The sequence below is a fragment of the Durio zibethinus genome, chromosome 18, assembly GCF_047325235.1.
Source record: "Durio zibethinus cultivar Kanyao isolate XHJ-2024 chromosome 18, ASM4732523v1, whole genome shotgun sequence".
Classification (NCBI taxonomy): domain Eukaryota; kingdom Viridiplantae; phylum Streptophyta; class Magnoliopsida; order Malvales; family Malvaceae; genus Durio; species Durio zibethinus.
The window spans coordinates 1,414,957-1,442,791 of NC_143179.1; the positions used below are offsets into that span (position 1 = coordinate 1,414,957).

A 27,835-nucleotide genomic window follows, 5' to 3' on the forward strand; every position below is an offset into this window, starting at 1 on the left:
GTTAAACCCTAAAAGAAGAAACAACAAAAAAAAAAAGGTAAATCAGAAAAACCTTACTAACCCGAAAAAGGGGAAATAGAATAAGAGGATTTTCAAAGTCAAAATCGATAGTAGCACATAACTCGTCCATGTCTTAGAATATCCGTTCTCCCCAAATATAGGCATTGTCTTTCATTTTTTTTTAATCTTCTTCTGAAGTTAGATTTATCTAATAGGCCATTCTATTGTAGTCCATGCTAGCAATAATGAGAGGAACCTTATCATCAATGTTGTTCCCAAGCTTGAGCCAACCTCATTTAAAAACTACCCTGAAATTCCCTGAACCCTCAAAACATATGCTAGTAGATATAATGAGAGAAGTAAAAATGTATCAAAGTAAAAGAAGGAAAAATGGTTGGAAAAAAATTAGAACTTTTAAGTCAAAAATAAATGGAAAGCTTTTAAGTCTGTAAAAGTAAGTCAGATCGAGAGTAAAAAAGCATAAACGTGAAAAATGAAAACCCTTGTAGGCTTTTTATATAGCCAAGCTTCAGGTCAAATAAACAATTTAGATTATACCATTTGTCAAATCATCATTAGAGAATGTCTTTTCATCTTTCCAACTCTAGATTTTACTGTCTAAAAACTTTTATTTTCATTAAATGTAGTTTTTAAACATTTAAAGGGCAACTCGATCATCTCACCCATTTGAACCAACCAGATCGATTGTAGAGCCCAAGTCGAACCAATTGGGCGGACTAATGGCCATGTCAACCTTAAGCTAGGTACGGGGATCAAATTTTAAAAAAAGACACTAAATCCCATGTTGAAAAAGTAAACCTTGTCAATTTACTCAACCCCGCTTATCCTTACTTTGGGCCTTTGAATGCATTGCTCACCTTGGTAACTCCATAACAGACCGATTAAATGTATAACCTAAAACACTCACTCAAGATCAAACCCAACATCAAGCTAACACGTTAAGTCCATATACCAAGTTAGTATAGGTTGAATTGGATAACGGATACAAGCATTTTTCACTTAACCTTCACCTCAACCTTGGCGACATTTAATCTCGACAAGGTAAGGTCAAATTTTAAACAACTTTCAAAAGCCTACATTTACTAAGACGGAGATGGGATCAACAAATATATGTACCAAAATGGGTCAACCAACCACCCACTATTTGATACTCAAATTGTTTAATAGGGAGACAAAATATTAAGGGTATTTTTAGGTCCAAAGGAATTTATGGTCATTCTCTTTATTAAGGATTATTTGCAAGAAACCAAAGACATTTTAGACTTTTAGGCTAACTTGACATGTACAATGCCACGTTAGCTCAACCACGTCACCTTTTTATCTCACAGACCCCTCACCTTTTATTTATAAATAAAGATATTCAAGTACTATCATTTCATTCCCACTCAACTAATAAATTCTTACTTTTCTTTCCTTTCGACTTCCCTTATACCGATCTCTAACTTGAACGTCATAATGCAAATGCAGGAAACACTCCATACCTTTGCTCTTAACTGCTCTTTTCTTTTTTTTTTCTATGATTTCGGGGTTTTGACCTTCACCTGGGAGCTCGACACAAACAAAAAGGTATCTAGTTCAACATGATTCCTAGCTTTCCTTATTTTATTTTTCCATTAAACCCTGCATAATAATGCAAATTACGATAGCAAGCTTGGATTCTACATTTTCTTAATTAGCAATATAGGTTTGGATCATTGGTTCAACCAGTAATAAATATTTGATGCCTACTTAAAAATTGTCATACAAGAACGTATACAAATCCATATTTTTCATTAATACAATAACTTCAAAATATTTATATTTGTTTTTTTTTTTTATAAAGGAAGTTGTACGCTAAGGATGAGAAAATAGATTTAAATGTTGGGATTTGAATTATAAACCTACTAAATCTCACTTTTTAATGGTGATTGCATGAAACAATTAAGTTTAACTCATTTGTATAATTTTTTTATAATATAATAAGAGTATTTTTAAATTTTATTTGAATTTAATCTTATTTTAGATCAATTTTAAGATGTAATCTTTTATATCAATTTAGTACATTTTAAGATTTTACTCTTGAAATAATGTTTTTCATAAATATTGAATTCCTTTTTAGTATAAAAGATATCGTAATTTATGAATAAGGAAAGGGATTGCCAAACCTATTAGATACTATCTCTTAAAGGTGATTATATAAACTAATTGGGTTCAAAAATATCAAAACAATATTATCGTTACAATAATGTTAGATTAATAATATGTACAAATAATTATTAAAAATTACATTTATAGTCAAATTTTAATCAATATTTATTCAATGGTGAAAACTCTATCAAATTTTTAGTCAAACAGCATATCTAAAAAAAATCAAAGGTTATTAAAATCTTTTTAAATTTTATACAATTGATATATAATAAGATCTTTAATTTTATCGATTTAAAATTTTTTTTTAATTTTCATTTAATTATTTTTAATAAAATTTTTCACAAATTCGCTATTAAAAATTCACTTAAGTCTTTTTCAGATATTTTTATAAGAAAAAAATCTTAAATAGCTATTAAGAAAGGTGGAGATGATTGAAATGGATTTTTAAGGATGACAATTTGGGACATAAGCTTACATCCTCAATATCAGCTTACATCTCAAATGACATGATAATTCCCTATATATAATCTTTCTTTTGTTTATATATATATATATATATATATATGTATAGAAAGCGAGAGAGAGAGAGTAAAAATCCACTTATACTAATATAAAAGTTACATATTTTTTTAATATTTGGATAAAAATTAAATTCATAACACTTATAATTAACTATTTTTGTTTCAAAGATAAAAAAAAAAGTGTAATTCTTACACTAATATAAATAGATCCCTCCTTTATATATATATATATATATATATATATATATATGTACGTACGTACATGTGTGTGTTCCAACATACTCGTTGGTGCAAGTTGCTCAAAGTGGCATCTTAGCTGATTTTGTTAACATAAGATCACTACAGCACTTTTTTTTTCTTTTAGTTTATTTTAGAAAGTATTATGTGTTGTATGTATAGTACATTTGTTTTGTTTCTCTTAGCAAGCTGAGAGATTCTTATTCAATGATTCGTCATGCTTTTCATTTACACCTTCACTGGCTTTGTTGCAATCAACCTTTGCCTCCTTCCCCAATCTTAATGAAAAAGATATGTTCAAACTAGAAGACCACTAAATACTTCCTAACCCCCAATAATTTGCTTGGAATATTAAAGATGATTATCATCCATTCAAACTCAAACAAAATCAAAGATTATAGTTTTTTTTTTTTTTGCTAAAATACGAAAAAAAAACCTCCTAGACTATTTCATTTTTTTAAAATAAATCTCCATATTTTTATTATATTCAAATAAATTCTTGTACTTTTATTTATATCCAAATAAACTTTTATTTCAAGTGAAAGAATGATCTATGTTATTTATTTAGGTACAAATTAAAATTTTAAAAGTTTATTTCCATATAAATTAAAGGTTAAAAATTTATTTAGGTGCAAATTAAAAATTAAAAATTTATTTGAATGTAATAAAAATATAAATATTTATATAAAGAGAGTTATAAATTTCAATGAATTTTTTTATTATTTTAATCTTGTTTTTAATTTTAAATCAATCTTTAATCCCTTAGTCTATACTTAACTCCCGTTAGAAGAATACATGCATATAAATCTTATCGAATTCGTAACTTCCAAATGTTTAATCAAGATTTGTATAATTTAAATTATTTTAAAGCCATTTAGATTATATTTCCAGAAATTTCATTTCAAGATCTAATTTTTTTAGTTTAGGATTACTGTTTCTTTATTTTGATTAAATATCGGGGGATGGCTTAGCGCCTGTTTTGCATTGTTCCTCTTATATATGTTTTATAGCTATTAATAATATTATCATTTCTATAAAAAAAAATAACTTTTAGTAAATGAATTTTCTTATTAAAATAGATAAATCTACCTAAATAAAGAAATTTTAATAACTTTGGCACCACCGATAAGTTTTATATTTTGTGATCAATTTTCTTCAATTAATTAATCAAAATTTAAAAAAAAAAAAAAAAAAAAAAAAACTACAATGGGTAAAATAGACCTTATAAGCATAAAAGCATCTCATCACCTTCGATGGGGAATTTGGGACATGTTAGTGCATGCGTGCATGTGTCTTTTCAGTAAAAGCGAGCACGGAGAACAAAGTTAGCAATGAAGAAGGTGGGCTCACCAAAAGAATCCCCCTCCTGCTTTTGATTGGTAGCATACAAAAATGCAGGAAACCAGATGCCATTCATATTGTTGAGATATATCTATATAAACATGAATATATGCAAGTTCACAACCAGACAATGAAACAAACATTTGTAAGAATCTGTGAAGATATAATTGTGAAATGATATCCAGAGACTTAAATAGTGAGTTTGAAAGAAAGAAAAGAAAGAAAATCTCCTTTTGCTTTATACTTTTGCTTCTTTAAGATCACTTCGAAATATTGGCAATCAAAGTATCTTGAAAGGTATTAAGCTAAATTTTAAAGTCTTCTAGGATATGCATCACTAATATATGGAGGCTGAAATTGAAGAATATCATAGCAAAGCCTTTGCATTGACAACTTTCCTCCACACAAAATACATGTTACATGAATTATAATGATGCTACATAAGTTAAACTTGAATTTGAAATCGTAATTTAGATCAGATAATTCGTATTAATAAATTTAAAAATTCAATTCACAGGACTTACAATTTTTTTTTGCTATTTTTATATTTTTTGTACCAAAAAGACAAAAAGATTATGTTGAACATCATCCTTCTCAACTTAGATATCCATATTTAATTTGACAAGATTTTTTTCTTAAAAAAAAACACTTCATCTTCTAAAAATTGTTATATTAAAATTGTGGAATTTTAAAGAAAAGTTGTTAATTAATTTTCTTACAAACAAAAAATATTAAAAAAAAAAAAAACATATTTCATATAAGTATTTAACTATAATTAGCCAATCGTTATCATAAATTATGTAAAATTAATTAAAATATTATATAAAACTCGACTCTTATAAGTTATAGATTCTTGCATTTTTTTTATGATACAATTAAAAATGTTTTCAAATTTATTACGACCTAATCCTCTATGGGCAACTTTAAAGGCACAATTTTTTTTTATTGTAGTTGAGTAATTATAAAATATTTTTATAATAAAAATGATAATTGCAAGATTATAATAAAAAAATTTACACGATTAAAAATGAAATAATAAGTTTATAGCATGGATTAGAGGGTTGAAAGAAAATTGTTTGACCTTATTAGAGATTGCACAATATTCATCAAATATTTTCAAGGGCAAGAATTCCAATACTACCAATTTTTGTATAATAATATAAAAATTAGGAATGTAAATTATATATTAATATTAACAAATCACTTGAATTTAATTAAGATAAATTTGAATCCGAGTTAATCATTGTCAAACCAAACTCAAACTCTTCGATTTATCGAGTTCAAATATCGTAATTTTTAATTCAATCAACTCACAAATTTAATCGAATTTTTATATTTTAATATATATTTTAATTATTTTAATTAAAAAATTATTTTTTTACTCTTATATATATGAATTTGAGATTAAATTCGAATTTAAACATAAATAATTAAATTTAAAATCGAACGTAAGAGTTAAGCTTATTTTTTATTTAATAAATGAATCTAATTATCTCGAATCAAACTCGAGTTTAAAAATTCAAATTCAATTGAATTCAAATCAAATTTTGAATAATAAATTTTCAATCGAATTCGAGCTTTTCATTATATCAATTTGACTCGATTTAATTATACTCCTAATAAAAACATATAACACAAGCAATCAACTAAAATTTCCCCGGCATTAATTGAGTAAGTTTTGCGCTAGTTTTTAATGAAACATACATAACCAACTTGTCTTAGAGCACCTGATTCACGTCAAAACCGCGATACATTGAACGTCAAAAGCTGAATTTTGACATCAGTTTTTTGCCCTTAATATATAAGCACATGCAAGTGTTACTTTCGGATGTCACTGATCAAGCTCAACGCAGGCGGTAAGAGTAAAATGAGATTTTAATACAAATCTTAAATTCAAGTAGTACTCTTCTTTTATGCTAAAAAATAATTATTTTTTTAATTTTTAATTTATCTTTAACTCCAACTTCTATCTACTTACATGAAAAAAATATTTTGCACCTAAGTCCTTTCTAACCTCAAACTTCAGAGAATCTGTCGTATAAAAAAGATATTTCGTACCTAAATCCTTTCGAACCCCTAACTTCCGAGAATCTATCCAACATACATGTCATTTGAGTTAATGCTTGATGCGAAGAAGACCATCATAAAACCCATTTCCAAACGATATCTGGAAATCAAAAAATTTTATTCAAATCAACAACAACGATTACACCCTGTTCAGTCATTATTGACTTGACCTGAAGAAGATAATATATAAAATATAACCAAGAATTCAATATATAGTAATAAATAAACAAAATAAACAGAATAAAAATTATGTATTAATTTCCAGAAAACTAGAGATTATTGGTGTATAAAATTGTTCCTCCAATGCAAACAAGCTCACAGATTCAAAGTTCTCATCTCCCTTGATGCAGTTTAAGCAATCAGAAGAGAGTCAGACTTTGATGTTTACTTCAAGAGGCAGACAAGACAAACAAGAGGCAGACAAATTACATGCCCAGAAATGATGATTACCTGACTCTGAAATCGATGAGGATCATCTGTTAATGTGTGCAGCTGTGTCCAAAATATTGAAGGCAGCCTGAAATTTTTGAATGGCAGTTTGATAGGAATTCAAACCAGGAAGGCAACTGTAAAATACGATGCTCCTGGCTTTGGATGTTTAAACATGATAGATCAAACACAGCTTCTCAAACTACACTTTCCTCAACATAGGAGACTATTTGTGAAGATTCTAGGAATCAGAAACGCTATTCACATCATTATAATTTTTACTTCATCCCATTTCACTTCACTGGTCGCATGCCAACAGTTCTTAGCCGGAATCGATACTGAGGCTGAGACTCATCATCGTCGTCATCATCATCTTCACTAGAGTCATCTTCAACTCTGTCCCACCGTGCATAGTCCAGAGCTGAGTGTCCCTTTGGCTTAGGGATCGCCTGCCATCCCTTGGAATCTTTGATGCCCTGTTCTAAAGGAGCAGCAACTCCAATTCTTTGAGGCACATTCTTCAGACCTGAATGTCCTTTGGGTTTAGGGATCCCTAGACATCCTTTGGAGTCCTTGTTATTCAGTTCTTGAGGAGCAGCAACTCCAGGATTTATTTCAGGCACATTCTTAGAATCTGTTTTGTGCTCAGGAGATTCTTTGACATCAGGTTTCTCAGAGGCAATCATTCCTGCTTTTTCCGGATTCTCATTAAGCTCAGCATTTAGATCTTTCCGAACAGCTGGCACTACTATGTCTTTTTTTTTGTTATCTTGTTCTACTTCTTTCTCCATTGTACAGGGTTGCCCATGTTCTTCCTCTTCTTCCAACTCTGCTTCAGATTCAGGTATTGGAGCAAGTGCCTTTACTTAAGCAAAGAAAACAAAATCCAGTTTCTTACTGACATCCAGAAGATCAAGTAAAATTCAGCTTAAGACAGAACTATTGGAACCAATGGTGGACTTGTGGTAATAGCTTTCCCAATGCCCATGAACAAACAAAGGATTTTGTATGAGTCAACAGCAGACAATCATAAAGTCTATGTGAAATAAAAAAGACAAAGTACTCCTTTAACAATCAAGACACCATGTAAAATAGTAGAGAAAGATCTACAGCCTAATAGAGACAAGAGAATATACCACTTGTGTCCTCAAGCGAGCCTGAAGATTATGATAAACTTCTGAAGAGGGATTCAACTCTATGAGCTGGTTGACATCAAAGAGGGCTGAATTGTACTCCTTTAGTGTGACTAGTGTTTGTGCTCGCAACATCAAAGCTCCAGTGTGCTTATGGTCAAGCTCAAGAACTGAGGTACATTCTTGTGCTGCCTGGTTGAAGTAACAACATCAGTTTGCAGACAACAGTTTCCATTCATTAAAGTAAAATGGATAACCCGGTTTTTATGCATTCCATGAATAACAAAAGCACACTAAGATGCCACATGGATAAAAGAAAAACGTAGAAGCAAACAGAATTTACTCAAGATATGATCCCAAGTAGAGGATAATGGTAAAACTTTAATCCACAGAGCCAATTTCACATGTTGGGAAATTTGTTATTGTTGCTGCTGTTCCAGACATTTTTTGGGATATCCAAAAAAAATTTTAAAACTTTCTATAGAGCGTGTGCGCATGTGTGTGTGAGAGCACGCGGGGCAAATGCATAGATGCAGGAAAGTGAGTCTGTGTACGTGTGCAGGTTATGCATAACCTTCATCAAACGTCAAAACCACTAATAAAAGTTGTAAAATACAACATCATACTTCTTATTGTTCAGATTTGAATCTTGCATCATCATATAGGCTATTGAATCATACCTATTTTGATTGCTTAAAAAGGAACATATGATGATTCTCACTAGAATCGAGAGTGAAAACAAAACTATCTATGTTAAATAAGAAATTTCGTCACAAATTAGAATCCTGAATTTTTAAATTAATAGCTTCAACATCATTTCTACTGAGATAATCTAATCAAACAAGGAACCCTTGTTATCTACATCACTGTTTCGTCCCTTTTTTTTTTCCCTCTATTCTAAATCTCAAAGTCATTAAATAATTTTATTATGAATTAAATAAATTTCTAAACTTTACTAACATTAAAATCATTAAATAATTCTATTCTTAGACGCCAGGAATTGATCCGTGATCACTGAAACGAAGAGTTCAATCCTTTACCAACCAATAGACTAACAGACAGGTTACTGTTCGCAAACAACAGTTGACAAAGTGAAAGAAATTTTCACTTTCTACTAAAAACAAAAAAAAAAAAAAATCTTTTTTCCTTTAAAAAAGGGAAAAGAATATCCATTCAAAAACATTGAAAATAGAATACATAATATCCCAAATAAAATAAAGAGAAAAATTCAAATTTGCTTTACTATTTTCATATTCGTCAATCAAAAAGATTAAGTAAACTCTCATAAGACCAATTTCGTCCATGAAAATATTATATTAAACCCAAAAGAATGTCGAATAAAACAGTAAAAATAAACTTTTTTGATATTCCAAAAGTCAGTAAAATCCAATCTGAAGCTAGATAATTACTAAAAACTACTCTTAAAAAAAAGTAAAATCAAAGTTAATTTAAAGGAATAATAATAAAAGAAAAAAGAAAAAGAGAGAGAAAGAGAAACCTTTTTGAAATGATGTAATTTCAAGTAACAAGCAGCTCTGTTACTGTGCAGAGCGATTTTTTGAGGCTTCGTTTTGGCAACCGCCAGCGCCTCCGTGTAGTAAGCCAGCGCTTCCTCGTAACTCCCTTCTCTATACATCTGATGGGCCCTTTCGATCTTGTTAAACGACGCCGTTGCCATATTCACCTTCCCCTCCCCCGCCACCCAGTTTTTCCGATCTGATTAATCTACTATTGAGTATAGATGGAACAGAAAATGATTCTTTAAAAAAAGAATTGATAAGAAACAAAAAGAAAGACAAAATGTGAGGCAGCGTTTCCAGGAAATGATAATTGTCTTTGTGATTAGCGGAAGCTTAAGACGGGGATTTTATTATTCTGATTCTCTTTACTCATTGATTGGACTTTGTAAATGAGTGGGCTGTGGGGTTTGAAATTTTGGTGGAATGTAGGTGGTGGGCCTAGTGGCCACTGCCCACTAGACCATGTCGAGACAGGTGCGGTTTAGTTTGGCGTCTAGGTCGAGCTCCCCCCAAATCACCGACTAATTGCGTTTCAACGTGGCTATGTCTGACCTTTGGGTTGAAATCGAGTGAGCCGGATTCATATGCTGAAATACGAGTTTTATTCAAAATTTTTTATTCGAAATTCTATGTTCGTTTGAGTTAGATTAAATTTTAATTTTTATATTCAAGTTTAATTTAAAATAGAATTCAACGACGGTTCTTAATTTTTTTTATTTTAATTTTAATTTATATATTACTTTATTACAATATCTAACCTTTCATTTTAGTCCTTTCAACTAAATTTTTTTAAGTATTGACATAATTTCATGTCGTAACTTACCTGACCTGTCACATGGATATTAACTTAAATTTTTAATTAAAAAATATATTATAAAAGAATCAACACTTGCAAAGGTTAAGATTCAAATATTAGATCCAAAGTTAGGAATTGAAGTTTGAACCTGTATCCCACTTTGCTTCTCCTTACTTTGCTTTGAAGGATTCAATTGAAGCAATTTCTTCATTTCTATCCCATTTGTATTCCCATATGCTTAGTAATTTTTGATCTTCTGTTTGCATTCAAATTCAAATTCAAAAAAAAACTCATAGATTGATTTGTTTTTGCAATTGATTTATATTTTCTTGAGATTTTATTATTGATGACTTGTTTTGGAGTTTTCTTAATCTTCAATTCGAAGGTGATGTACATTTGATATAAGTATTTTTTTTTATTTAAATGGAGATATCTATTTTTAATAAAAAAATAAATTAATTTTTTTTTTATTCAGATTAGCATAAGCTTTCTTGGACAGACTTGTCATCGTTCAGTAGGCTTGTACGAGACTTGAGGTTGAAATGTTTAGGTCGAGTCAGGTGTGGACAAGTACATGAACTGTTAAGACCGTGTTTAAGCCTAGCTTAAACACAATTTGACTTGGATAATAATTATTTTTTTGCTAATTAATATCAATAAATTGAAATATATTCTATCGAATAGATTCAAGTGTGTGAAATTTTTTGTTGATTTAAAATGGGTATAAACACTTAATTTTGTTCGAAATGACTTGATTTCGTTTGATTTTTATGTTTGATTTAAAAGTTTTGCTTGGAGCCAAGTTAAACGTTCTAATTGGATTAAACTAGTTTGAGTTCGTTTCGGATTAATGTTTTTGAATCATTTTGCGCGACCAAAGTTCAATTCACAATTTTTGATTGATTCAACAGTTAGTCACTTGGGCTTAAAATCCCAATAAAAATCCAATTCTAAAATCCAATTCTAAAATCCAATTCTGATATCAAATTATATTTTAAAGCCCAACTTCATTTTATTAGAATTAATTAAATTAATTAAAAAATTTTACCGAAAAAGTGGGAGAGGGTTGGCTACAATGGCAGCCTGCCCTCCCCAAATGCCGGAACCCTTCCTCCAAACTGCTATCTCAATTACAGCTCTCACTTTTTAACTCCTAAAATTTACACAAGCGCCTCTAGCACAACTTGATCAAGAGCTTGATGATCTAAAAGTGGCCAGCAATTCAAAACCCAAGAAACAACATTTCTGCTTCCAGTACCACAATAATCGAAAAACCTCGATTACATTTTTAGACCCCAAATCCACTTTCTTGATCCTAATGGTAGCATGAAGCAGTGATTTTGTCAATAAAAATACCACAACTGACCAGTAAAAGAGGGTTCATGGAGGAGGAAGACACAGACCAAAAATCACCACAAGCTCCAGCTAGAACTAAGAGCCCTACCCTCTCCCTTCAATGACCAAACACGATCCCATCCTCACCATTTTCACATCCCACCTATACAATCACCGGCAACAACTAACACCTCAACCGAAACCAAGCCTACACCATCATCTCCATCAAACCTGAAACCATCCCCCATTAACCTCCCCAGCCTAAACTGCTCATCCATCATCGAAAATCCATTTCCGAAACATCAATCACCACCAAATAACATCTCAATTTCCCACTACCGAAACCCCATTTCAAATCACTACCACAAGCACCCCTGATAGTTTAACACCCCAAATAAACCCAACCTGAAAAATTGAGACCACCAAAAATACAACAACCAGAGTCTTCACCAGACGAGGAACCCAACCACGCAAAAATCAAATAAAAAAAAACACACAAAAATGCAGACGCTGAATCTCTTGGGTATACGAAATTTTTAGAGATCAGAGGTATTTTGGGAGGACTTTGTTCGAGTTAGCAAAGGAGAGAGGAAGGTCAGCTCGGGGTTTAAATAGTGATGAAGACTTGTGGCGCTAGCAGTGGCTCACGACGATGAGGTAGTTTCGGACACTTGAACGGTGAAAAGGTAAATCAAGGGAAGGAGAGGGACATACTTTAGTTTTGGAGAGCTCGGCGTAGGAAAGATTTTTGATAGTTTGAAACCTCGGGGCTTTAATCTTAGATCTAGGACTTTAGGGGATGATTATTAGAAATCCAAGCTTGGATCCATGATGAGGGCGTTGAGAATGACATTTGGTGAAAACTTGGGAAGAGGAGGAGACTTACCAACAACGACTAGTGCCAGCGACCAAAGCAGCAACCAAAAATCGGCTTAAAGATGGGCTCTGGGTAGAGAGAGCGGGAGGGAATAAGAATGGAGAGGAAAGTAAAAGGAAAAGAAAAAGGAAAGAAAAGAAAAGATAAAAAATGAGAAAGAAAAAACTAGGTCAGAACAAACCTAAATCGACTTGACCTGACCCGACTCGAGCCGACCTGGCGCATCTTAGATTTTAAGCCCATCAGAACTATACCCAGTTAATCCACTAGCTTTGCCTTGGGCTCTATTGTGAGTTTAATCCAACCCTTTTTAGGTAAATTTTTAATTCTATTTTTCTCTTTGTTTATTAATTTATTACCTATTTATTTATTTTCACATGCAATTTAGTCTTAAAAATAAATTTATTTGTGGATGATGGAGATTGATACAAAGTTGTATAAATTTTAAAAAATAATTTGAAATTTCAAAATAATCTTTTAAAAAATCTAGAAATAAAACAAGATAATATCTCTTTGTAAAAAAAAATTTGAAGTCCCTATTTAGATATTGGAGAGAATTCAAATTATTTTTTTACCAAGAAATATTATCTTTATTTGGAAAATTAATTATGAGAACCTTTTAAATGAATGGCTAATTTTCTTAAATTCTACATAGATATTAAAGAATTAAAGAAATTTTTTTAGAAAAAAATAAATAAAATTTATTTTATCACTATTTAAAAAAACAATAAGGAAAACAATGACGAGATAAAATCAAAGATTTATAAGATAAATTAAACTAGTCTTTCGTATTTTTTAATTTGTGCTTGTATCATTCATTTGTTTTATGTTTCATCACTTACATGTTATTATTGCCAAAAAACATAAATCAATAAATAGTGACTTTGAAAATTTTTTTTTTATTAAAAATAAAAATTAATACTCTTAAGTAAAAATAATTATTAGGATTCTATCAAGATATTAGAAGGTTTCTCAATAATAATTATTATAAAAGAATATTAAGCTAAATTTTGAGGATTATTATAAAAGTTTCAAGTGGAGGAATATTTTTTGAAATTTCACCTAAACATTGGGGAATTTAAGAAATGTTTTGAAACTAAAGACTTTCCTTTTATTTCTAAATAAAATGTTTTTTTAATTATAAAAAATATGAAATTAAAAAAATTATTTTAAATATTAAAATTAAGGTCATTTTTTATCAATACTAAAGGATAACACTTGATTAATAGGTATCATTTTTAAAATGGGCACTATGGGATACTAATCTTTCGTAACACATAACCGTATTCTCAAACCTGATTTTATTTTTACAGACCAAAAAATTTTTTTAATAAGTTTTAATTAATTTAAAATTTTTATTAAAATGATAAGTTTTTAGGTGGTCAATCACAACTAATTAAAAAAGATTAGTGACGACTTCTTCTTTTAAATTAAAAAAAAAAATTCATTTAACACTTTCAAAATCATTAGATAGCTTGGTGACTTTGTTGGAGATGATTTTTTAGAGTCAAGCTAAGATTGATCATATGTTATCCTAAGTTTTGATTTAATGGTATTAATTAATATTTAACTTTGATTTCTTTAATTTTGATTTTCTTAAAAGTTCTGCATCACATTTGTATTTTGATTATGTCATTTATTTTATGTTTTTATTATTTTTTTATATATTGTTCTTAAAAGGTTGTAATGCTATAAAATGTTAACATGTTCTTTTGAACATAATCACATGTGCATTACAAATATGAACTCTATACCTAGGCTCTTACCTTTTTAAAAAATAAAGTATTTGCGCTCTCGTAGGGTGAATACCTCCACAATAGCTAGTGAAAGATTCTCACTTATATTGAACTTTTTTTAATTTGTAACCTATCATAGGTGAGGATTATGATACCTTACTAATCTATAATGTATGATAATATGAAAAATAACTTGAAAATTTTTAGATGTATAAATCTCACTCCAGCACATAATGAACCTTAGGGGATCAGTTTTAGGTAGAGTCATATCGACTCTTTTTTAGAAACTACTTAAATTAAGACAAGTGAGGAACACTTTAATACAATCTATATTTAGGGGTAATAATAATACAAAGAAAACTAAAATAAAAAAATATCTTCTAATAAAATTTTCTTTCTGACATATTGCTCGATTTGGTGGTTATCCAAGATTTGAATTGTTACAAAATATATTTTTTAAAGAAATTATTTTTTTTTATTTTCCAACAAAAAATTCAAACAAAAAAGAAATTTTTCTTAATTTTTTTTGTTTTATTGGCCAAATAAAATGTGGGAGCATGAAAAAAGAAAAAAAAAGTTTTTTAATTCTAGACATTTTACTTTTTTTTTTTTTGGAAATGTTTTCTTGAATTTTTTATTTCTTTATAGGAAAAATTGAAAAGAAAAAAGTTTCGATCTTGAATGTTATTTTATCCCTTGCATTTCATTTGATTCTTTTTGCATTCATTTTCATCATGTCTCATACTTTAAAATAATAAGGTTATACATACACTTTTATTTCTTACACATTTGAATGGTAGTGTCAATTTTATTAAATTTGCATAGTACATGTATTGTATTTCCTGTAAACATATTTTGTCATGCATATAATATGTCAGTGAGTTTCATGTAAGTATGTTTCATTATTCATATACATACATCTCATTACTCATTTAGTATGTGATTGTAGTTTATGCATATGGATTCATGAAAAAAAAGATCCAGGAGCTAAGAAAAAACAAAAAAATGTAAGCAAAAAAAAAAAGAAGAAGGGTTTTTAGCAGTATGAAAGGGTTTTGTTTTAAAAAAAATAGGAAAAAGAAAAGGAAGGAAAGGTGTTAATAGTCGAAAAAAAGAAGAGGTCTTTTAGCTAAAAAAAAAGAAAGGCAAAAATAAAATAAAAACCTTAACAAAAAAGAAGAAACTTTGCCAAAAAGGAAGAAGGCTAAAACTTTTAGGAAACTTGAGAAAAAGGTAGTTCTATTGGTCTTTTTTTTTAGCATTTCACATACATAAAATAACCTTCAAGCTTACCTTAGCTTTGATGTTCTTTTTCATGTAAGGTTTGGGGCATAAATAACTTTCATAGTCCCTATATAAGTTTTTAAGTATAAAATAGCTACCTCTCTATTTATATAGGACTTGAGTGGCCAAAAATATAAGCATTGTCCTTTCAAAGTTTATAAAACGGTTTACATAAATGGTTATATAGTAAGGGTTTCAATTCTCATTTTTACTACATGTTAGAGCTTCAAGCTCCCTTTTGGACTAATTTACTGATTTTTGTATTAAAAAAGTGGCTTTTTTCTTTACTTAAAAAATAGAAAGCTTTCTAGTTATAAGGAACAAACAAATGCTTTAAAAGGTTTTGAGCTTAAAAAGCTATGTTCTTTTCAATAGTTTTAGTTTTGATTCTCTTTACCATCCATGAAGCTTAGGTATTCACTGTGGTGTTTGTTTTTTTATCTGAAGCAATACAAAAATTTTTTTGAAAAAGTTTATGCATTTTGGAAACCTAGGTAAAGAAAGAGCTTAAACTAAAAAAATGATATTGGTTTCTGAGCAAGTTTAGGTTCTATCTTCATTTCTTTATCCATGAAAGTTTCAAGCTTAGTTTTAAGTCTTTATGTCTTATGTTTATAGAAAGGAATTTTTTTTTTATTTTGTAAAAATTTAGAAGCTTTCCAACAAGAAAAAAAGGGAAGCAAAAGAGGTTTATGAGTTCAAAAATTAGTTTTAGAGGAAAGGTTTTGGGTCTACTTTAGTCTATTGCATATGAAAACTTAAAGCTCTCTTTTTGGTCTTTACCAATTTGATATGTGATTAAAGAAAGTTCTTTTTCTTCTTTTGCAACCAAGAACTACTTGAAAACATAGAAATAGGGTTGGTAAAATTTTCAAAGTCTTAAAAATCTACTTCTAAACTAGGTTTTGTTCTTTACCATCCTTGATATTCATTCTCTGTGTTTACATTTCCTAGGTTCAAGGTTAAAAGGAGGTTTTCTTCCAAACAAATCGATGTCTTTTAAAACAAAGGAAGGGAAGAGTTGTACTCACTTTTTGACCTAGGTGGAGCCAGCTAAACAAGTTCTACTCTCTCTAGAGTAGCAACGATTTGAGCTTTCAAAGAGCTTTTTCATCCATTTTTTTTTCTTTCATCTTTTTTCATTAGCTTTTCTTCTTTCACTTATCTATTTCTTGGCTTATTTTAGATTCAATTTAGAGAGAAAAACACAATAGTTTTAGGGTGAAATGATACCAAGAATTGAGTTGCCTGTTCTATAATGGCAATTATGGTTTTCGACCTTTTATCAAGCTTGTTTATTTTATTTCTTCTTTGAAGTTTTCTTTAGCTTTCCCATGTTACACTTGCATACTTGTAGCTTAATTGTCATACATTTTATAGAGCAAATACACTTGAATAAATGAAGAAAAATTATATATTTTTGGGCGATGAAAAAAAAAATGATCATGAAAATCCTACCTAGATATTGAAAGGAGTCCGAATCATATTTTGAGGGATTAATTTTTTTTTTATTCCACCTAGATATTGAAAAATTAATAGAAATTTTCCTTTACAAAAAAAAAATTATTACATCCTTGATTTTCTTGCAAAAAAGAGATCATGATAAGAAGTAAATTTAAATGCATATGAGATAGATGAAGTTGGTTGATTGTTTGTATTTGCGTCATTTAATTATTTCTTGTTACATTATGATTTGAAATAATAATGTGAATTGTTGATTTATAAATTTTGAAAATTAGTTTTTTTATAAATAATGGTTAATATTCTATGTAAAAATAATCGTTAAGACCCTGTCGAGATATTAGACAGCTTTTCAATAATTAATTTTTATAGACAAATATTACGCCAAAATTTAAGGAATATGTGTTAGATAAATTTAATTGATTGTTTGCATTTAAATTACATTCGTGTCATACATCTGCTCCATATGATATTTGCCTACATTTCATTAATTAAAAAAAATCAACAAATGGTGAGTTTTTGGAAAAGTTGTTTAAAAATAAAAATAATAATATTCCTAAGTAAAAAATAATTTTTGGGACATTGCCTAAATATTGGAGGGCTTCTCAATAATTATTCTTTATAAAAAAATATTATGTAAAATTTTAAAAAATTATTATGAAAGTCTCAAGTAGAGAAATATTCTTTGACCTTCTGCCTAAATATTAGAAAATTTAGAAAATATTTTAAAACAAAAGATTTTCATCTTATTCCTAAATAAAAGATTAAAAAAAACAAAGAAAAAAATTTTCACAAAAAAATAAAATTTGAAGAAATTATTTTTAAATATTAGAATTAAGACCGTTTTTATTAATATTAAGAATAACATGTGATTAATTGGTATTATTTTTAAAACGGGTGTTGTGAAAGTATTAATCTTTTTCTATACGTAATTGTACTCTCAAACCTAGCTTTATTTTTCGCAAACCAAAATATCTTTTTAATAAACTTTCAATTCATTTTATTATTTTATTAAAAAAGATTGTTCATGTTGTGTAGAAAGAGAAAAGAGAAAATAGTTTTTCAAAGAGAGAAGTTGGGTATCAGAGATAAGAAAGAATGAAATTTTGCTAAGCTTTTTTATTGACATGAAATGCAGCATTTTGAATACCCTTGGTATCCGTATATTTTTTCAATCTAATTTAGATCCACACGCGATTTGACTCATATCTCTTAGGCTATTTAATCAAGCTGAGCCGACTCTAAGCTATTTTTTAGCTGAACCACAAGTGGAATTATCTTCAAAATCGAGCCATATTTTGAAGTTGAGCCAGAACTTTTTGGTTTTTTTAGGCATTTTTTTACTTTGTATTTTATTTATTGTATATAGATAAAAATGCATGAAAAATATAAAAATAAAACATTTCCAATATATTAGAGGGTTTTAAAATTAAAAAAAATAAAATTTAAAAGAATAAAGTTTGAAGAAAAATAAAATAAAATAAAATAAAACATTACCAATATATTAGAAGATTTTAAATTTTAAAAAAATAAATTTGGAAATAAAAATAGAACATTACCAACATATTAGACGGTTTTTGTGATTTTAAATATTTAGAATAAGATTTTACAACATAAGAATTTCTTAAGTGGGGCTAATTTTCTTAAATTTCACTTAAATATTGTGGAATTAAAGAAATTTTTCCCAAAAAAAATAAAATAAAATTTATTTTGTCACTAATTTTTAAAAGAAAAACAATATTGAAAAAAATGAAAAAAGATAAAATCAAAGATTTATAACATGGATTAAACTGATCATTCGCATCTTTTAATTTTTGTTTGCATCATTAATTTGTTTAATGTTACATCACTTCTGAGTTATTATTGCCAAAAAACATAAATTAATAAAGAGTGATTTTAAAAGTTTATTTTTAAAAGAAAAACAATATTGAAAAAAATGAAAAAAGATAAAATCAAAGATTTATAACATGGATTAAACTGGTCATTCGCATCTTTTAATTTGTGTTTGCTTCATTAATTTGTTTAATGTTACATTACTTCTGAGTTATTATTGCCAAAAAACATAAATTAATAAAGAGTGATTTTAAAAGTTTATTTTTTATTAGAAATAAAAATTAATATTTTTAAGTAAAAATAATTATTGTGACTCTATTTAGATATTAGAAGGTTCCACAACAATTATTATTATAAAAGAACATTATGATTTTGAGAATTATTATTGAAGTCCTAATTGGAGGAATATTTTTTAAAATTTTGCCTAGATATTGAAAAATTTAGGAAATGTTGTGAAACTAAAACCTTTCATTTTATTCTTAAATAAAAGGGTTTTAAAAAAAATTGTAAAAATAAATGAAATTAACGAAATTATTTTAAATATTAAAATTAAGGTCATATTTATCAATATTAAAGGATGACACTTGATTAATAAGTACCATTTTTAAAATAGGACTTACGAGGGCTAATCATTCTTCATTCCATAATTGTACTCTTGAATTTAGTTTTGCTTTTGTAGACAAAAAAATAATTTTTTTAATAAATTTTAATTAATTTTAAAATTTTATTAAAATAATAAGTTTTTTATATGGCTAATCATACTTGGAAAAAAAGGATTTGTAGCAACTTCCTATTTTGATTTTTATTCTTTTAAATTCGTCTAACGGTTTCAAAGCCATTATGATGAGTGGATATTAAAGTTTTAACTTAGAATCGTATATAATTTTAATATTAACTTAATCACATAAATAAAATGATAGTTGTTATTTTTTAAAAATTAATTTTAGTATTTATAGCACACAAATAATTAGATATTATTTAATTTTATTAAAAAAAAATTTAACAAACTAATTTGTTTTTAGCACAAAATGAAGCTTTGATTTTAAATAAATAATTATAAAAGTTAATGATATTTTTAAAAAAGAAATATTATTAGTGTTCAAATTCCACAAAAAGAAAAAGTACACTTTTTTTAAGTAGCTAAAAGGATAACAAACAAAGAAGAAAAAAAATGTGAAATATGGTGTGGGTGGGTGCTATGGTGATGAAATTCTACAAAATAAAATAAAAAGTAAACATTTTTTAAGAAGCTAAAAGAAAAAAAAAACGCTAAACTATATCTAAAAGTCTAAAAAAGCCCCTATTTTATCATTTGATCTAAATAAGTCCTTCAATTGTTATTTTTCTTTAGAAAAGCTCTTTTTTGGATGAAATATGTTAATTAACTTAAACACTAGTTAATCCATTGACATGTTAGCATTTATATGATATATAAAAATCTGATGTGATAAAAAATAAACAGTGGGAAGAGAGATTTAATAAAAAAGCAAAAAAAATTTTTTTCATTTTTTAATAGAAAAAAATTAAAGTAACTTATACCAAAATGAAAAATGCAAAAAACCCAAAAGGAAAAAAAAAAAAAAGAAAACTTAAAACCTTAACTCTTCAACTTTTACTAAAACTGAAAGCTTGAATGACGAAGAACCAAGCAATCGAAGAAAAAAACTTAAAGCTTAATAAAAAAATCACAAGTGTTACCCAAAAAATAAAAAGTTGTGATCTAAAGTCAACAACAAGAAGACCAAAAAGATTTTCAAGTGACACACGCAATGGATTTTTTAAGTAATTTCTTATCTTTTTCTTTCATGGTTTTAATATTTAATAAAAAAAGTTTAACCTTTATTCATTTTATGCTTTTGTATTTAGTAACGAAAGTGATATCTTTTATTATATATGAGTGTGTGCTTAGTTTTCTATGTTCTTTTGTTGCATGAATTGGTCCACAAAATTGTGCAAACATTTTCTTGAAACTTGTCATTTAATTTAATAATTAATATAATAAATTAATAATAATTAACTTAGCCAATACAACGAAATTGAGAGAGAGCTAATCACAAATGGTGAAGTTAAGGAAGGTTTTATTTTTAAACACCCTTTTTCTTCTTCTTTTTTATTTTTTATTTTTCTTATTCTTACTAAGTATCTTTATCAATTATTTTCTTTCCTATAGCAAACAACGTAAGCTCTCAATTATTTTCTTCTTTTTTTTTTTTATGGAGCTTTGGAGTTCTTCAATTATGATTTTTCATTCTTATTCGTTCAAGATTTTTCTTTCATAGTAGAGTTTTCCTTTTTTTTTTCTTGGATATCAGTTTTAGCAAGAGAGAGATAAAGAGTTAAGGTCTTTAGGGTTTTTTTTTTTTTTTTTTTTTGCATTTTTCATTCTAGGGTTTTTAGTGTTTGATGATTAATTGGATATAATTTACTTTAATATTTTCTCCTGTTAAAAAAAATGATAGATCTTTTTCTTTTGGATCTCTCATGCCACTTGTTTATTTTTTGCAACATCAGATTTTTACATATCATATAAAAACCAACATGTCAATGGATTAATTGGTGCCTATGTTAATTAACATATTCTATCCAAAAAGAGCTATAAAGAAAATTAATAATTTAAAGATTTATTTAGATGGAATGAATGAATAGGGGCTTCTTAAGATTTTTAGATAAAGTTTAGAAGTTTTTTTCTTTTTTTTATCCTTTTAACCTTTTTAAGTCAAATTTATTAAAGATTACAAAGCCAACAATAGTTAGTAAACAAAGTTTCGGTACAATCAATAAAAACAATACAAAACACCTAATCAAGAAAAAAAAAACACAATAATCATAATCGACCTATTTGAGATCAAAAGAATGAATCCCATAGCAGCTATATATTACATATTAAGATTAAATTTAGCATCACAATAATATTAAAAGAAAAAAAAATCAATTTCATGATCACATTACTAAAAACGATCCAAGTTAGTGAATATCACTGATGCAAATGATTATTACTTCTGACTTTTGATGTGCCAAAATCATAATTTTTGGCTCTTTTTTTTAATTGAAGGAGAGTTATTATGGCTAATGTTTACGTCTAAATTTTGAAATTCACTTTGAACGAAGAGGATGCTTGGTGGAATGCGTTGATAATTAAGAATTTTTTTTTACTTGGTTGCCAAGATATGATTTTAGTCATTGAAATTGTTAAGAATCTAACATTTAATTAATAAATCATGCAACTACTGATGATGTTTTTGAAACTTTATTTGGTAGGAAGCAGATTTTCATATTTAATATGAAGTCTTTTTAAGAATGTAATTTTTTTTTACATATTCACAAAATATAATAATATATTTTTAGAGAAAGAGAAAGGTGAAAAATTTACATCTTAGTATTAAGAAAAAGTAAAACAATTTTTTTTTTTTCATAATTTTAATTAATATTTTATGTATGCATCAAAAGTTATGATGTTTTCTTTTCAATAATTATATTTTCAATAATCACGCTGCATTAGAATCATAACATAGAGAATTAGCAAACGCAACGGAAGGTTATGATTAATTTATTGTGGCGGAAAAAATTTAGTTGATTGTGACGTATGTAGGGGAATAAATAAGTATATACGTATTGTTTGGGTTCGTGGAAATTTAATGAAGACTTAGTTGATTATTCTATTTTCTTTTGCTGAAATGGAAAGTTAGTGCCCCCTTCCTCGTACCATTACGTATGCTTGACTTGTTAGCTCACCTGCTTTTAATCTTCCGAAAATACTTTTCTAACCTCAAATTTTGAAACCTTAAACTTTTATTATGATTATTATTAATATTATTATTATTATTATTTGATGTAAGTTTTATAAATATGAACTTTCACGTAAAATTCAGGTTTCATGCAAAAAAACGAATTGTAAATATATTTAAGACTGATATCAAGTATATTCTAACAGTGGATGAATGTAAAAGCTATCAATTTATAATATTATATATTATTATTAATTTAATATCAATGTAAAATGTGGTTATGGGCTTTGTCTCAAATATTGATATTTAAAAAAAAAAAAAAATCTTATACAACAAAAGTGAAATAAATTTCATTAATGAAATTTAAAAGTTGACACATGTTTGAGGTATATATTTATGAAAATCAATAAATAAAAATTAATATATTATATATTAATTGTAAAATTTTTAAATTATATATGTATCATACTAATGTAGGAGAATGCATCCTTAAAATCATCTATCTAGGAGATTATACTTAATCAAAACCTAAAAACATTCCTGCTATATTATTAAAAAACAAAATTCATAAATTTTCATTTATTAAATAGATTATTATTTTTATACTGGTTGTAAAGTTTTTGAAGTTCATGGATAAATTGACTTGATTATAGGATTATCACGTATTAACTTATAATCCATTTAATGATTATGTTAATAATTTCCGCTTAACTGTATCTAATAATTGCATTTTTAATATAAAACATTTCTAGAAAAACAGTGACAGAAGATGAAGAGGGTGAGCTACTTTCCTCCATTATATCATAATCATGGAATTGGAAGCACAAGAATTGAACAAAAGCATAGTTTGTCTAGTGTTTGGTACGAATCGCCATGACCACCACAATCAGCGGAGCCCACCTTTTACATGTGCCTAAATGAATTTTTGGAATTTAATGCACAAGAATTGAACAAAAGCGTACTTTGACTAGTGTTTGCTACGACCCGCCATGACCAGCACAATCGATGAAGCCCACCTTTTATATTTAAAATTATCGAAATTTAAATTTTAATTATTAAAATTAATATTTTAATATTTTATCAATAAATCACGAATTATTAATAAATTAACATAAAATTAAATCAAATTTATATAAAATAAGACTTAAATCTAAGATCTTAGGATTTTAAAGTCTTCTTTTTGTTATTAAGCTAAAACTTTATTAAGTAAATTGTCGCTCCAATTTAAGTTTTTTTTTAGCTGAAAACTTTTAAAGAATGTTTGGTTTGAAAAAAATTAAGATTCTTTCTCAAAGTCTTACTTTTCATAATGTAATCTTTATATTTTGTTCTCATAAAGTGATTTTTTGAGGTTTTTTAAACTTTTCAGTAATATCAAGAAGAGGGATAATAACCTAAATCATAAACCCTCATCTCTATGAGGTTTTCTAGAATTTCTGACAAAGTCCAAAATTTATCTCATTTTTACTCTAAATAAATGGTGTTATGATTTATTTTATCTTTCAATTTTAAAAAAAAGAATTACATGATAAACTGAGACATAAATGATCATATTTAAATTTTATTTTTTAGAAAATATAAAATTAATTTAATTTTTATTTGTATTGAGCTTTTATTCATTAGAATTCAATTCTTATTTAGTTTGTACAATTTATTTGAATTTATTTAATAAAAATATAATAATTGTTAATATATGTTTATTTTAAATAATATTAAATTATTTGAAATTAAAATTATTTTAAATATTAATTGTATTGAGATTTGAAAGATAAACTATGTTTTCAAAATTTTGGAATTTTAACAAACATAGTGCATAGTAATTTTTTTTTGAAATTCTAAAATTTTAACAAAAACTACATTTTAAGTATAAAAATGTAATGAATGTTGAAACTTTATTTTTAAGCATAACAAACATAGTGAATATTGAAATTTTATTTTTGCAATTATGAAATTTTAGCAAAGATCCCGTTTTGAGCATTAAAAACGTAGTAAATGTTAAAATTTTTTTTGAAATTCTCAAATTTAAAAAAAAAACCACATTTTGAACAAAAAAAGTAGTGGATATTAAAATTTTCTTTTTTAAATTTTAAAATTTTAAAAAGACCACACTTTTAAGATAAAAATGCAGTGAATATTGTTATTCATAACAAAATTAAAAAAAAACACAAAATACCTTTACTTAATATTATCATATATAAAATCTAAAATATATTTACCTAGTATTATTATTTATAAAATTTGTTCTTGATGTTGAAAGTCCCAGGACGGGATTTACCACCCTTCCAACCTCATTTCGACCTTATCAAGAAGGTCGATTTGTGTATTTTCTTTACACAAAGGATAGCAATTAGAATTGCAAAATTATTCTTGTTGAAAATATGAAAAAAAATTTTAAATTCTTCAATTCCAACGAAAACAAACTTGTTATTTACATGTATCATATTATGGATGTTGCATGTTATCTATGTGTCATAAAAAATAATATAATAAAAGAGTTTATTAGATAATCTTACATTTCTTTAAATCAAACACAAAAATTTTATATTTTCTAAGTCAATTAAACAAAAAAATTATACATTTACCTTTAGTATCACATTTTTTCAAAATCACTTTTCCTCCTAAAATTTAAAAATTTATGTATCAAACATTTTCTTAAGGTACTTTTTTTATTATACCTAAGAGATTGTAATTTAATATCAATAGAAAGAATTATAAATATTAAAATTCGAAAACTTTAAGGTAATCACGACTTCAATTCTTTTCTTTCAAAAATTTTATAAAAAAAAATTTAAATCAAATTCTTTAAATCAAATTCATAAAATTTCCCACTAAAAACAATTAAATAAAACCTAAACTGCAATGTATTAAAAAGGCTTATCCGCTATATGACAAAATATATTTTTTTGGCCAATACTATATGAAAATATTTGGCTCAGGTTCATGTATGTCTTACTCAAATAGTCCGGTCTAAATAAAACTTTTCCAATAGTCAGTTTTCTCACCACGGAACGCCGCTCGTTGGTTGGAATTTCAAAAAAATTCTCATCTTCAAAAAAAAATATACATATAATTGTATCATAATCCAAAAAGTACTGAGGTTTGAATTTGCTGATGGCAGACGTTGGGTTTCTTTTAATTAGGGAATGTTAAGATTAATATCTTATTTTTCAAAAATGATAATAAAATAAGTGTAAAAAAATTAAACACACGATATTTATTGTAATTCACTCGTTTGCAGTTCTTCAAAATTTTTTTACTAAAAACAAAGGTTTATAAGTATATATGAGGTAACCAAAATTACATGTACGAAAATTTTAAAATATACTTGCTTAATATTGAATCGATTCATGTATTTTTTCTGATAGTTATTATATAATAATTAAACTATGCACAACTTATCACAACATGTTACTGTATATAATCAACCTTTGGAACAGTAAAACATTTAATTACAAGAAAGAAAAGGATAAAATTTTCTGTGTGCTAATCTTTGATTAAAAGTCTTCCTTTTGAATGGGAGGATTCAGCACCAATTACCGCACACCTCCATTTACCTTTCTCTAGAATAACTCTATAAATATTCCCATGTATTAGCCTTTTGATGAATTAAACCATATCTAATCTTTGTTTCATCACTCTCTCTCGACCATGGCGATTTACAAGCTTCAGAAGTACTTCTTTTCTATTCTTAGAATCGTTTCTCCACTTAAATGGGCCTGGAACTTCTTGCTTCATTACTCTCTGTTCCCTTATCACATGCCAGGAATTGGTGAAGATTTTAAGCAGGGGAGGTGCAGGAACTGCTACAATCAGTCGGGCGAGGATGATGTAGAATGTGCTATTTGTTTATGCAAGATTGGTGAAGATGAAGAGATTCGAGAGCTGAGATGTGACCATCTTTTCCATAAAGTTTGTTTGGATAGATGGATTGGGTACCGGCGTTCTACGTGTCCTATTTGTCGCAGTTCTCTAACTCCTCGGAGTCTTGTCGCCGGGATGGAAGTCATACTTTTCAACTATTGTTCTTTTGATGATTCCAGCCACCGCGAAACCTGGTGGCTGCGTTAAGAATAGAATACATATATATATATATATATATATTTATATAATATACCTTAGTAACTAGGTTCAACTTTTAACTCTTGACTTCGATGAATTAATGACAGATTATAGTTCTTCTATATATATATATATGGTATTGGTATCACTTATTATTTGAAGTATTTCATTGACATGGCTTTGCAAAAAAAATTTGGAATCCAAGAAATACCAATCCAATGAATTTCACTACCTGCCTTGTAGAAATTGGAGGATTCTTCTTCTTTGTTAAAAGTAGCTATTACAGTCAAGCCAAAAGATTTTCCATGGAGTTTAGTTGATTTTATTTTCTTTCATGTTCTTTTAAGTAAATTTAGTAATTTTTATATTTATGTTATATTCATTTTATATTAAATATGTATAAAATATACAAATTATTATTCGATAATTGATGTTTATATACCAAACATAAAAAATATATTTTTTATCAAATTTATATATAATTTTTATTAAAATTTTAAATTATTGCATTTTTCTTTTTTTATCGCAAATAATATGATAAAAGATAATCTCGTGCTAAAATGTAACTTTATGGATATCTTACGTACAAAAATATGGACCCTGAGAAATTATGGAAAAAAAATGTAGTCCGAGCATGTCCTATCCACAGTTATCTATAGCTTTTTTAGTGTTTGTCTTTATTTTTTCCTTTACCTTTTTTTTTTTGGCCAATTTGTTTTTCTATTTGTTGTAGCATTTTATTCTCTACTTTGTTAACTGCTAATCTTTTTTCGACTTCGTAATATTTATATTGTTTAATAAACTTTTGGATAATAGATAATGCTACATTAAAATATTGCAGTCAAATGATATATTTTCATATTTATTTTATATTTTAGGAATATAAGTTACAAAAACTTGTCGTCATGGCATTATTCTTTACTACCAAATGAATATTTATAATATTTAAAATCAAAGGCTACTTTTTGTGATTCTCTCTTTATGAATGAAATCAAATATTGGCTGAGCAAAAAAAAAAAAATTATAGTATTTAAAATTAACATAAAATTAGATGAAATTCAAATGTGATGGAACTTAAACTAATTGAAACCTAAAATTCTAGGACCATCCTCATCGACAAAGAACTTGAATTACTCATGAGTTATGAGATGCTCCTTAATTTGTTTTTCATTCAATTTCTGTTACCATTATTTTTCATTTCTAAATATGTTTTAATCCTTATTGTTTGGATTTTCTTAGAAGACATACTATTTTATCAATAATATATAAATATATATATATATGGTTCTCCCTATATGTTGTTGATTATCATTGTGATTTCTGCTGCATTCTC

General features: G+C 27.2%; 2 protein-coding genes across 3 annotated transcripts; one reads left to right on the forward strand and one right to left on the reverse strand.

Annotated features, from left to right (window-relative positions):
• Window positions 1-6,082: 6,082 nt before the first annotated feature.
• On the reverse strand, window positions 6,083-9,736 carry LOC111298910 (uncharacterized). Of its 2 annotated transcripts, XR_016329567.1 has the most exons (4): window positions 9,375-9,736; window positions 7,880-8,068; window positions 6,765-7,603; window positions 6,083-6,414 (listed from the first exon to the last, which is right to left on the reverse strand). XR_016329567.1 is itself a non-coding variant. In XM_022893659.2 (3 exons), the coding sequence occupies exons 1-3, from the start codon at window positions 9,552-9,554 to the stop codon at window positions 7,037-7,039; spliced, it is 936 nt and encodes a 311-aa protein (XP_022749394.2). In that variant the 5' UTR covers window positions 9,555-9,736; the 3' UTR covers window positions 6,500-7,036. The 2 variants fall into 2 exon arrangements, 1 of the variants encoding a protein (XP_022749394.2); XM_022893659.2 differs by lacking the exon at window positions 6,083-6,414 and having other exon boundaries at window positions 6,500-7,603.
• Window positions 9,737-25,897: 16,161 nt separating this feature from the next.
• On the forward strand, window positions 25,898-26,787 carry LOC149513597 (RING-H2 finger protein ATL34-like). Its single transcript, XM_089746790.1, has one exon. The coding sequence runs from the start codon at window positions 26,092-26,094 to the stop codon at window positions 26,509-26,511; it is 420 nt and encodes a 139-aa protein (XP_089602916.1). The 5' UTR covers window positions 25,898-26,091; the 3' UTR covers window positions 26,512-26,787.
• Window positions 26,788-27,835: the final 1,048 nt, after the last annotated feature.

Coding starts and splice junctions, on each gene's coding strand:
- LOC111298910 (XM_022893659.2), bottom strand. CDS start 9,554: ATGGCAACGGCGTCGTTTAACAAGATCGAAAGGGCCCATCAGATGTAT. Junction 8,069..9,374: donor AATTACATCATTTCAAAAAG/GTTTCTCTTTCT, acceptor TACTTCAACCAG/GCAGCACAAGAATGTACCTC. Junction 7,604..7,879: donor CTCGCTTGAGGACACAAGTG/GTATATTCTCTT, acceptor GCTTAAGTAAAG/GCACTTGCTCCAATACCTGA.
- LOC149513597 (XM_089746790.1), top strand. CDS start 26,092: ATGGCGATTTACAAGCTTCAGAAGTACTTCTTTTCTATTCTTAGAATC.